Below are 11,587 nucleotides of genomic sequence, written 5' to 3'. Positions count from 1 at the left end.
TTCCGTCCTCCGCGCTCTCTCCTCCGAGACTCCTTACCTCAAGGCCGGCTGCTGCTTGGTTGAGCTTGCAGCACCCCTGGCATCCAGCTCCTAGCTCGCCCTTGATGCCACCGGCCTCTGTCCCGGGGCGTGCCTTCAACCCGTCCTTGCAGCGGTTCCTCTGCCCACCGCAGGATCTCGGGCCGCTGCTAAGCTGGGAGAAAAGCACTTGCTTTGGGAGCTGAGAGTCAGGGATCTGCACGCAATGTCCGGTCCAGCCGCGTTGGAGCTTGGGGGTCGTCGACTCCACGCTGGTAGCGTTGGCTTTGACGTGGATGCTGGGGTTTGTGCGGCAATCTTCCCGTTAGATGGGGAGCATGGTTGGTGATGGCACCTGTGATGGTACCAAGGGGGCAAAGCAGCTTGGTTCTTGGGCTAAAAGCCTCTTGGTGATGCTGAGAGGCTGCTTTCAGTGCAGGGGCAGGAGGCCAGGACAACTGAGGAGGGGTCTGAGGATGGCCCCAGGGGCTGGGAGCGCTGGGCAGAGCACGGCAGCAGGGGACAGGGCCTGACCCCCACCCCCCGCGCAGGAGCTGGAGCTGGAGCTGCCCAGGCTTCCTGCCCGGGGAGCCGTGGAGGGACAGCAGGTGGAAGAGCAAGGGGCACAAGGACGTCGGAAAGGCCCTTTCCCGGGCCAGGCCGCAGGTCCGTCTTGCCGGTCTCCTGCGTCACACGGGCAGAGCGGAGGCTGGCAGGCAGGGCGAGCAGGGTCTGACCAGGGGTTTTCTCCGGTTCTTCCCACTTGCAGCCTCCAGCATGTAGGTCCTGGCAGGTCTGATGCAGGGGCCGCGCCCCTTGCGCCCCTGCGCAGTAGCTCCCGATGCCCCTTTCCGCCCCGCACTTGTCTGATCCCTGTCTGAATAGTTAAACTCTCAGCATCCGCCGCATCTGGTGGCAGCAAGTCCCACACTTCGATGGCACACTGCATGAAAAAGACCTTCCTGGTGTCGTTTTAAACTTACTAATATTTTCCACCGCCCACAGGGGGAGAAATCAAGGAGTGGGGGCTGAGACGTGGTTTCCGCAGGCTGCCCGGCTGAGTGCATTTGGCCCCTGGGGTGTTTCCCAGTTTCGGGAAGTCCGGGGACGTTGTGACGTGGGGCAGGGTGGTGCACGGCACGGCACGACCGGCGGCTCCTGGCAGGGCTGGGACGAGCAGAGCACCGGCACGAGAGCTCAGCAACCCCAGTGTCAGTTCAGCCCAGCAAGGCGGTCGGAGTGGGGCTGAGTCTGTTGCCAGCTTGCCCATCCCTGCCCGCAAGCAGTGGGTCCAAAGATACCTGAGACTCGGGGAAGTCTGTAGCGAGCCCACCCCCAAACCTCCAGTCTGGGCCCACGGCAGCAACCCAGTGAGTGGTGATGCGGGGCTTAACCAAGAGCCTGAGAAATGGGAGGATGTGGTTAAAAGGCCACAGTCCTGCAGTCCTGTGACAGCAGGAGCAAGCCCTGGAGGAGCTGGTGCATGCGGCTTAGGCATCCCCTCGCTCCGTGGTGCTCAAAGCTGGACACCGGGCACTTCGGCCACGGCAACACGCTCGGCTGCAGGCCGAGGCTTGGCGCCGAGGCCCGGAGATCGTGCCTTTAGCGCCAGGAGGCCGCGTGACCTGAAGCGGGGTGGTACAAGCCTGCGAGCGAGTGGGTGGCTGCAGCGGGTCGCTCGCGGACGGTGCCGCGGCGCTCGGGGGGCCTCGAGATCCTTTCCGGGGCACTGTGAGGCGTGCAAACGCGATTCACAAGATCAGTGCAGGGACTGTGGTCTGTGCGCGCTCTTTCGCAACAGAAGAGTGGCTCTGTTGTTTTTCTGTAGTCAAAAGAAAAGGAGAAAAACGAAGTTGGCGTTTTCCACGGGTTGCCTCCGGTCTGTGGAGCGGTGCCTCGAGTCCGAAAAGGTTAAGAACTGCTGGGCTGGCACGCATGAAAGACGTGCACCAGAATGAAATCCAGGGTCGGACTGGGTACGTGTCAGTCTTGTACAAAGAAAACACTTCTGGCCTTGTGCAGGTTGCTGAGTGCGAGTGCCAGAGCTACTGCGGAGGATGAGACGCGGCTACCGGCATCTATTCCCGCTCCCGGTCACCGAGTCGGAGGAGAGCTCCTGGTGCAGGATGGGATTTTGTGTAGAGGCATCTAGAACTGTTGTACAAGAAGATGTGAGCGGGCTGCAAGGGCTGTTTGGAGACTCAAGCAGAAGGGCAAGATCCTGGGCTCAGACAGACCCCAGACGCTGGATGTGTCCATATCGCCTGCCAGTAACACGCGCTTGTCCTGAACTTTGCTGACTTCCCTGAGCCGGCCTGGCCAGGAGGCACCACGGCGGCAGGCTGCTGCCTACTGCGTCGGTTGCACGTGCATGGCTGGCACAATAAAGTGGCGACAATGCGCACAGTTTAGCAGGCATGAGTTTAAGCGGTGATATACCCGCTGCATCGCCCGACACTAGTTCCCTTTATCACTTCCTCAAAGAGCTGGTCAGGAAGCGTGTCAGAGCAACAAAGCTCCTGCTGGAAAAGGCTGCAGAGTCCACCTCCGAGCCGTGCCTCGTGCTACTGAATTGCGGCAACAACAGTCAACGTGGCTTGATCTTTTGTTCAACAAGTGCTCTGCTCCCGACTTAGCTGCGGCCCGAGACCTGGCGGCAGCCCAAGGAGATCCTACAAGGACACGTTGAAGGCAGACCTGAAGAAAATGGATGCCAACGTGGAGAGCTGGGAGGAACTGGAGGCGAAGCAACTCCCACGGCGCCGCAGCCTCCGCCAAGCAGCAGCCCACGTCGAGGCTTTGTGTCTTGCCCTCGGAGGAGGAGGCGGAGGAGCGGAGCAAGGAGAAGGAGACGATCCGCAGCCTGCAGCTGACTCTCCCCGCGGAAGGACCTGCGGATGGGCCCGTGGACTCTCCAGGCACCTCGAGATCTGCGGCAGAGATCGTCCTTGGAGCGATGATGATGTCGAGGGCCTGTATTGCCCAGAAGGGACATCCGGGCCCATGGGAGCTTGCAGATATAGGGACGGGGGCAGTCTTCCTCCCCTGTGAGCCGTCTCATCTAAGCCCATTGGCTTCTCCGCCCTTGCCTCCAGGAAGCGGGGCTCAGCGCTGGGGCTTGGGCACAGGCAGCCGTGGCTGCTACACGGTGCGCGCCCCATGGTGCGGTGCCCTCGGGACCCGCCGCGCGAGGCTGCGGGGCCGGGACCGAGCGAGCGCCAGAGCTTGCAGCTCTGGAGGTGGGGGCTGAGCTGTGTGCGGGGGCTGCACAGCCCATGGGCCCGTCTCCGTCTCGGGCCGCTCCCGCGCCAGGGCGAGCTGCGGAAGCAGCCCAAGCAGCTCTGCGCCGTGAGGCTGAGCCGCACCCCGACGGGCCCTCGTGGTCAGCACCCCCGCGGGGGTCCCGGCGGCTGGAGTCCCTGCCTGGGCGGCAGGCTTGGCTGAGCCCCCGCCCAGGAGAGCCAGGGCAGCTCCCTCCAGCTGCAGATGCCCGGGGCCCCCGCGCAGAGGCCGCGGGGCACGCGCACGGGCCCTGCCGGCGTCCTCCCTGCGCGGCTGAGCGCGGGCCGCGGGCGCAGGGCCACGCTGCTCCGGTGCCGGATTGCCCGCGGCCCAGCGTGGCCCCGGCTGCCGCTGCCGCCTGTTGCTCGGTTGTCTCGCCGCAGCACAGGGAGGACCTGGCCGGGGGCCGGGGGCCGGGCCTGGGTCCCTGCGCACGGGGCAGCTCGTTCGGGGCACAAGCCGCAGCCCCGCTGGGGGGGCAGGGGAGCCGTGCAGCCCCCCGAGCCCCGCCCCGCCCTGGGGCTGCAGCGCACCCCCCCGCGCGGCGGCTGGACCCGGGAGCCCCCCTGCTGCCGGGGGGGCAAAGCCCTGGTGCCGTGTGCCGCGGCAGCGAGCGGGCGGCGGAGCTGGGGCGGCCCGCAGCAGGCTGCCAGGGCCCGGTTCCAGCGCCTGGCCTGGTGGGAGGCACGGCCAGCCGGCCCCGCTCACGGCCTGCGGGCACTGCAGCTGCGGCGGGCCCAGGACCACCTCCGCTGGCCGGTAGCAAGAGCCAGAGCACAGCCAGGGAGCGGGGCTTAACCCCCCAGCCCCCATGCGGGACCCCCAGCCTGGAGCTGGGCGCCTGAGCCCTCGCCCTCCTGCCAGCAGACACGAGAGGCCTCCCCGGGTGCGTGGAGCCAGAGCCAGCTGCTCCCGGAGCAGGCCGCGGGGCGCCGAGCGGGGGCTGCCCCGCTCCCTGGCACCGCGGTGCCCGCGCCCCCCCCCCCCGGTGCTGAGGCTCCTCAAAGGCTGGGCCCCGGCCCCGGCTCAGCCCCCTGGGCCTGGGTGCAGCTGTGGCCACGGCCCTGTCGCGGGGCAGAGAGGGGCTGAGCCCCGGGGCTCCCGCGGAGGCTGCTCGGGGGCGGCGGGGAGCCCCGCGGGAGCGGGCGGGGGCGGGGAGCCCGGGCCCGCCCCGTCCAGCCGCGGCGGCACAAAGCGGCCTTGTGCGGGGCCGGGCGGCTCCGCATCCATCACCCGCGGGGCGGTGCCTGCGGGGGCGCGGTGGGAACGGCCCGCCCGGCCCGGCCCCGCCGCCGGCGCTGAAGGAGCCACTGAAGCGTAATTTGAGGAAGATGGATGAGTCCGGAGGGCGACACCCGCCCGCCCCGCTCCCCCGCCCCCCGCCCTGAGCGCGGCGCGGCGCGGCGCGGCTCGGCGCGGCGGCTCACTGCGCTGCTCCGCTCCTGCCAGGCGGCCGCGGGGACCGGGCCGGGCCGGGGCCGGGGGCCGGGGCCGGGGCCGGGGCCGGGCCGCGGGCCGGGCCGGGCCATGCAGCGCCCCGGCGGGCAGGGCGCCGCCTTCTCCATCGACTCGCTGATCGGGCCGGCGCCGCCGCGCTCCGGCCACCTGCTCTACACCGGCTACCCCATGCTCATGCCGTACCGGCCGCTCGTGCTGCCCCCCGCGCCGCTGCCGTCCGCGCTGCCGCCGCTGCCGCTCGCCTCCTTCGCCGGCCGCTTCTGCGCCGGCCTGGGCCAGGCCGTGCCGTCCATGGTGGCGCTCACGGCCGCGCTGCCCGGCTTCCCCGAGCCCCCCGACGGCTTCTACCCGGCGGCGCCGCAGGAGCTGCCCGCGCCCCGCGCCCCGCCCGAGCCCGGCGGCCGCCGCGCCGACAGCCTGGAGCCCGACGACCTGCCGCCGGCGCGGGACAAGGGCCCCCCCGAGCCGCCGCTGCACTTCCCCGAGCCCTTCCCCGGCCTGGCAGGTAACGCGGCTCGCGGGCCGGCGGCGCGGCGCGGCGCGGCGCGGGGGGGGGCGGCGCTGCAGCCCCCGCGCGGGGGCGGCCCGGAGCGCGGCCGGGGCCGTGGGAAAGCGGCGCCCCCGGGGAGGCTCCGCCCCGGCCCCGGCCCCGGCCCCGCCGGAGCTCTCCGCGGTGCTGCTCCGGCCCGCTCCCCCCGCGGCCCCGGGCCTCTCCCGCGCCGGCCCCGGGAAGCCCGCGGCTCCGCTCCGCCGGCACTTCGCGCCGAGTTGCCGCCGCCGGCCCCGATCCCGCCCCCGCGCTCCGGCCGCTCCGGGCCCGTCCTGCCGGGCGCGGGGACCCAGCTGCCCGTGCGCGGGCCGGCGGCGGCCCCGCAGCGCCTGCTCCGGGGGGGCGCGGGAGGGACCCCGGGGCTCGGGGGGCAGCGACGGCGCAGACCCCCGCCCTCTCCCCTGCAGCCGGGCCCCGGGCGCGGGGCTCTCCCCGGCCGGGGCAGCGGCCTCCAGCCCCAGCAGGTGCCGGTGGGTGGTCTCCGTCCCACGCGCGGGCCCCCGACCCGGCGGCCGCTCGCCCCGGGCAGGGGCCCCCGGGCGCCCGGCCCCCGCCCCGGTGCCCGCCGCTTTCTGGGCCGGCCGGGCGCACTGCGGCTCGAGCCGGCTCCCCTCGGCTCGTGGGGCGGCCGCCGGGGCGGGGGGGCTGCTGCGGGTCTCGGGACCGGCGCTTCCCCGCGTGTGTGCGGGCGCCCGTGGGGCCGGCCCGGCTCTGCCCTTCCGCTGCCAGCCACGCGCCGCGCCCGGGGAGGCTTCTGCTGTGGGTCCGCGGGGGGGGGGGGGGGGGGGCTACAGAGCCGTCCCTGCACCCCGCTTCCGCGATGGCCCCAGGCCCAGGCCGCGGATCCCTGCCCTGCAGAGGCATGCGGTGCGAGGACGGGCATCCCCCCGACCCCCGGCCTGCCACCACGGGCGAGGGGCCCACGCTGCCCGCCCCCTCTGCTCAGCCGCGCGTGCCCCGCGCCCGCCCAGCCTTTCCCCCTGCTCCGAGCCCTTCTCCCCCCGGGCTGCCTCCCGCCCCGACCCCGCGCACGCTTGCACTGCAGGCGTTGGTGCTTACGCCCCTGCCTGCTGCATGGGCCCGGGTCCGGGGGCCGGCTCCGGCTCCGGCTCCGTCCCTCCGGCCTCTGCCCCTTTCAGCCGCCCGCTCGGCGCCTCCCCAGTGTCCTGGAGCCCCCATGAGCAAGCCGCCGCCACCCCCCTTGCTGCGGAGCACAGCGCTGCAGGGCCCTGGGGAAGCCCCCCCCCAGCCTGGCACCCCCGAAGACACCGCGGCCGCGTGCCCATCCAGCCCCAGCACTTTGCCGAGCCGGGCGTCGGGGCAGGCGGCAATGCCGGTGCCGGCTGGACCCTCTGGCTGGAGTGACGCCCCTGGGACGGGGGACGTGCTTGGGGGGGCCGACCGTGCAGGGCGCGCGGGTTTCCCCCTGCCCTGCCCTCCCGCCTGGCCTCTCCCACGCGCGGGGCACATGCACCCTGTCGTGTTTAGAGGACGAGGCCCTGGGGCCTGACGGGCTGTGTGGAGGGGTCAGGGGTGGTGCGGGTCACGGGCGGCCGGGCGGGGGGCAGGCAGTCCGGGCCGGGCCGGAGCGCGCAGGGCGGCGGGGGCGCGGCTGGAGGGGTCGTGCCCGGGGCAGGGAGCAGCCCGGGTGCCTTTGCTCACCCGCCTGCTCGCAAAGCCGGGGCAGCGGCCGGGTCGTGGGGGCCGGCGGCTTTCCCCGGGCGGGGCCTGGCCTGGCAGAGTCGGGCTCTCTCGGGCTGCTGTTGTCCGGGCGGAGCAGGCTGGCTCCCGGGGCTCTTGGCCGGGCCCGGCGCAGGACGCGGCATGGGGGCGTTTCGGGGAGGGCGTGCGCCGCGTGGGACCCGCTCCACGGGGAAGCGTCTTGTTGCGGAGCAGGGCGGGGCCCTTCTGGGACAGACCCGTGGGTGCAGGCACGCGTGCCCCCACTGCTCGGCACATCCCTGCCCTGGGGGCTCAGGGCCCGATCCCGGCCGAGGCGCTGCCCAGGCACCAACGCTGCTGCCCTGGAGGCTGCGCCAGGCCGTGCCCCTGCAGCGCGGAGCCTGGACGGACGGACACGCGCTCCTCCCGGGGCAGATCCCAGCCAGTGCCCCAGCCCTGAGACCCGCCCCCCCCCCCCCCCCGCACTGCTCGGGCAGGCCTTGGCAGCTCCAGCTCGGCGCGGCGGGGCCGGCGGGCACGCAGGCACGGAGCCCGAGCTCCCGCGGCGGGGCTGCTCCGGGCTGCGCTGCGGGGCAGGGCAGGGGCTGCCAGGCGCGCGGCCCCATCTCCCGGGTAGGCTCTCCCCCGCGGCAGGTCCCTCGTGGCCGCACGCTCTGCCCCCGGCGCGGCTCTGCGGGCCGCGGGGAGCGGCGAGGGGCCTGAGAGCGGACTGAGGCCGGGAGCGCGCTGGCGGGGCTGCGGGAGCGGGTGAGGCGGTGCCCGTGCGGCCGCGGCCGGCGTCCCCGTGAGACCCAGCGCTGGGCGGCGAGCGGGTGGCTCTCGGGGCGCAGCTGCCCCTGCGGTGGGGGCGCGGTGCCGGTGCGGGGGACGGAGCTGGGAGCAGGGCGGGGGTGCTGGGCCCTGCTCCTGGGCAGCCCCCGAGCGCTGCCCGCCCGGCTCCCCGCCGCGCCGCGGCCCGCACAGGCCCCGGGGGCTTCGCCGTGCCCCAGGGCGCGCAGTGCCGGGCCCAGCCACGGCCGCGCGGGTGGGCCCGGGCCCAGCCGTGCCGGCCTGGCGGCGCCCTGCGTGGGGCGGGGGTGCCCCTTCGCTGGTGCCGGAGCGAGGGCAGGCGGCAGTGGCGAGGCGCGCCGTCACATGGGTTAGAAAACACGGAAGGGTGAAGAGAAAGTCACGCGGGAGGTGTCACCGACCACACCGGGGGGGCACAGCCTGCAACGAAGGAGCAGGCCGGCGGTCTGAAGCTAGCAGCAGGGCGGGCGTGGGATTCAGGTGCAAGGACTCGTGCCCACCAGCCCTGCGGGAAGCACGGGACACACGCCTGGAGGAAAGGGGCAGCAGGAGTTCTTGAGCCCGGGAGTGAGGGGCAGGGCCTCTGCATTGGCCCTTAAATGCTGGAGGCTGCAAGGGAGAGAGGAGCAGGGCACAGCCCTGCTCGGACCCGGTCGTCCTCCCTCAGCCTCCGCCCCCGCCACTGTGCCACGCTGGCCTTCTGATGCGCCACGGGGCCGGTGGCCAAGCCCCCAAGTCAAGCTGTCAGCCCCCTTAGCGATGGGAGCCACTAAGGCTGCTTCCCTGGGACAAACGTCAACACAGCAGGGACAGGAGCGAGGGTCGCGGGTTTGCAAGGAGTGCGGGGCAGGATGGGCCGATGGTCTGACGCTCTGGTGTTATGCTGTGGCCCACGCGGCTGGCTACACGGCCCCAGAGCAAGCCAGCCCCTGCCTCGCCCCTAGCTCCAGGCCAGACCGTCCCGTAGCTTCAGACCAGATGCAAACTGGGGCAGAGAGGCAGGGCCTGGCACCCAGCACCTTCATCCTCCCTGGGGCCCTTGTGCGGTCTCCTGAGCTTGCCCCTGCAGTGGCTGCCCGGGAGCAGGAGGCGGGGCAGGCACTGGAGCTGCCCTGGCGCCTTCGCACTGTGGGGTGCGGGGCAGCACTGCCTACACTAGGGCCTGGGGGGTGGTTGCAGCCAGGCCCCGGGGGCACGGTTTGCACGCCCCAGCCGCTCCGGCTAACGCTCTGTCTCTCGGCTGCAGACGGGAAGGTGTACAGCTCCGACGAGGAGAAGCTGGAGGTGAAGTCGGCCGCGACGCCCTGCAGCGAGCGGGAGGAGGAGAGCTCCGCGGGGGACAGCGAGGACGAGAGCTTCCTGGACGGGGCCGAGCGCGGCCCCCTGGGGCCCAAGCCCAAGCCCAAGGGCGGCGCCGGCGGGGAGCAGGCGCCGCCCGGGTCCAACCCGGGCAAGAGCCGGCGGCGCCGCACGGCCTTCACCAGCGAGCAGCTGCTGGAGCTGGAGAAGGAGTTTCACTGCAAGAAGTACCTGAGCCTGACCGAGCGCTCCCAGATCGCCCACGCCCTCAAGCTCAGCGAGGTGCAGGTCAAGATCTGGTTCCAGAACCGCCGCGCCAAGTGGAAACGCATCAAGGCCGGCAACGTCAACAACCGCTCCGGGGAGCCCGTCCGCAACCCCAAGATCGTGGTGCCCATACCCGTGCACGTCAACCGCTTCGCCGTGCGCAGCCAGCACCAGCAGCTGGAGCAGGGCAGCCGCCCCTGAGCCCCCGGCGCCCCCAGGGGACGGGGCCGCGGCGGGCCCAGGCCGGGCCCAGCCGGCAGGACTGCGCCGGCCGGGGGCCAGCGGAGCTCGGGGCCGGCCCCGCAGCAGGGGGCAGGGGGCATGGACCCCGTGCGGACGCGGGGAGGGGCTGCAGGAGCACCAGCGCCCCCCCCCGCTGTAAATGTCCTCTATTTATTCAGTGTAAAGTCTGTACATACGAAATGGTGAGTGTCCCTCTGTCCGTCCGTCTGGGAGAGCCCTGGGCTGCCCCTGGCCCACGCCGGACTCTGCGCCCGCCCAGGCCCGCACGCAGCGGCTGGTCTCAGGGGTCCCCGGGCCCCCGCGCTCCGCATGCCCCCCGCCCCGCCACAGGCCCATGCGGCAGTGTCCCCGCGCGGGTCATGCTGTGCCGCAGCGGCCAACCGCGTCCGTGCCCTGTCCATGCATCGTCTTGACTTCAATAAATTATTTTCTACGGAAAGGAGACCGGCTTCTTCCCTCCCTGTGCAGCACGGCTCTGAGCCGCCCCAGCCCCAGCCCCAGCCCCAGCCCCAGGAGGGCCGCACCATGCGGGCAGGGACCCGGCGGGTGGAAAAGGCCCAGGCCAGCCTCGTGTTCGGGAGCCACGCGGTTCCCTGCGTGCTGGGGCACCGGGCGGCAGGGCCCCGAGGGTGGGTCCGCCAGCAGCTCGGTGCGTGCGAATGCAGCGCCCGCTGCGGAGGGGCCGCACGGTGCGTGCTCACGGGGGGCCGCAGCCGTGCTGGGCCGGGGATAGTCTGCAGGGCCAGGGAAGAGGTCTGAGAGGGACCGGGAGCCTGGGGGCAGCGCGGGGCATGGCCCCAAACTGCCCACGTCGCCTGAGCCAGCTGCCCCGCACCTGTGCAGGGACCGGCAGTGCCTCCGGCTGTCCGCACTGTCCCATAAACCCTGGGGGATGTACAGCAACCAGGGCAGGGGCCATGACTGCAGCCCCGGCAGCGCTGGAGCGAGAGGCCGGAGGCTCTGGTGGGAGCCTACACGTTCCCACAAGGGAGCAAACGCAGCCTCCTCTGCAGCCTGGAGCCCCCAGGGCCATGCCAGGCCGCCGCCTGTGAGCTGGCTGCACACACATGTGCATGTGCGTGTACTTGTGCATGTGTGTGGGGAGGGGTGGTGGTGTTGAAAGGCCTTTCTCCCCCAGCCCCATAGGACAAAGTCCTGCCCCTGCGGTCCAGAGGGCGTCTGCTCCGGCTGGCTTGTGGCACGGCCTGGTCAGGTCCCGCATTCCCGCCCTGCCCGCTGCAGGCCGGCGGCCGATGCCCAGCGTGGCGCTGCCGGGCTGGGGCTGGGGACATGGCCTGAGGGCGCTCAGCCCTGCTGCCCTTGGGGCCCTGCGCAACTGCCGGGGCCTTGCTGGTTGGCATGCGCATGTCCGTGGTGTGTGCATGTGCCTATGTGTGTGCATGTGCGCACGCGCATCTGGCCCCAGCTGCCACCAGCAGGCGCAGGAGCAGGACCACATGTGCTTCTGCTGCAGCAGCAAGCGGCTGCGGGAGGGAGGGAGGGAGAAGCCAAGAGGCCAGACCCCCTGGGCACCAGCCAGTGCCACGCGCACCTCGGCCCTCACCCCGTGCCCTGCATGCTGCATCCGGCCCAGGGCCAGGCCCAGCCTCTCCCCCCCACTGGTTTGCCTCCCAAGTTGCAGCTCCAGCCCGGGGCGGGTTGGGGGGGCGGGGGGGCTGGGCAGGAGCGTGTGGGGCTTGTCTCTGCTCCCAGCAACGGCCCCCGAGCAGGGGCAGGGACGGAGCCACTGCCCAGAGGCCCCGCTGCAGCGCTCGGGCCTGGCGTCCCGCCCACACCCCCGCACCCCCGCGCCAAGGTCCTGCCATGCCCCGCGGCAGCGCAGCCCCCCCAGCCCTGCAGCGCAGCCGCGTGGGCCGAGCTGCCCCCCGCCGGGGTCCCCGAGTGCGCGGGAAGGCGGCACCATCCGTCTCCCAGATCCCGTGCTCCACAGCGGGGCTAGGCGAGCGAGCTGTGGCCACGGCCCTGCTAACGAGTCAG

General features: G+C 72.6%; 1 protein-coding gene across 1 annotated transcript; it reads left to right on the top strand.

Moving 5' to 3' along the window:
• The first annotated feature begins 4,818 nt into the window (after window positions 1-4,818).
• Window positions 4,819-9,893, top strand: GBX1 (gastrulation brain homeobox 1). The gene is made up of 2 exons (XM_090048127.1): window positions 4,819-5,263; window positions 9,027-9,893. The coding sequence occupies exons 1-2, from the start codon at window positions 4,828-4,830 to the stop codon at window positions 9,545-9,547; spliced, it is 957 nt and encodes a 318-aa protein (XP_089904253.1). The 5' UTR covers window positions 4,819-4,827; the 3' UTR covers window positions 9,548-9,893.
• Window positions 9,894-11,587: the final 1,694 nt, after the last annotated feature.

The sequence above is a fragment of the Crocodylus siamensis genome, chromosome 5, assembly GCF_052110815.1.
Source record: "Crocodylus siamensis isolate JL-2025a chromosome 5, ASM5211081v1, whole genome shotgun sequence".
NCBI classification, from domain to species: Eukaryota; Metazoa; Chordata; order Crocodylia; family Crocodylidae; genus Crocodylus; species Crocodylus siamensis.
The sequence above is the reverse complement of the archived record's forward strand: the minus strand, read 5'-3'. Positions and strand labels throughout refer to the sequence as shown.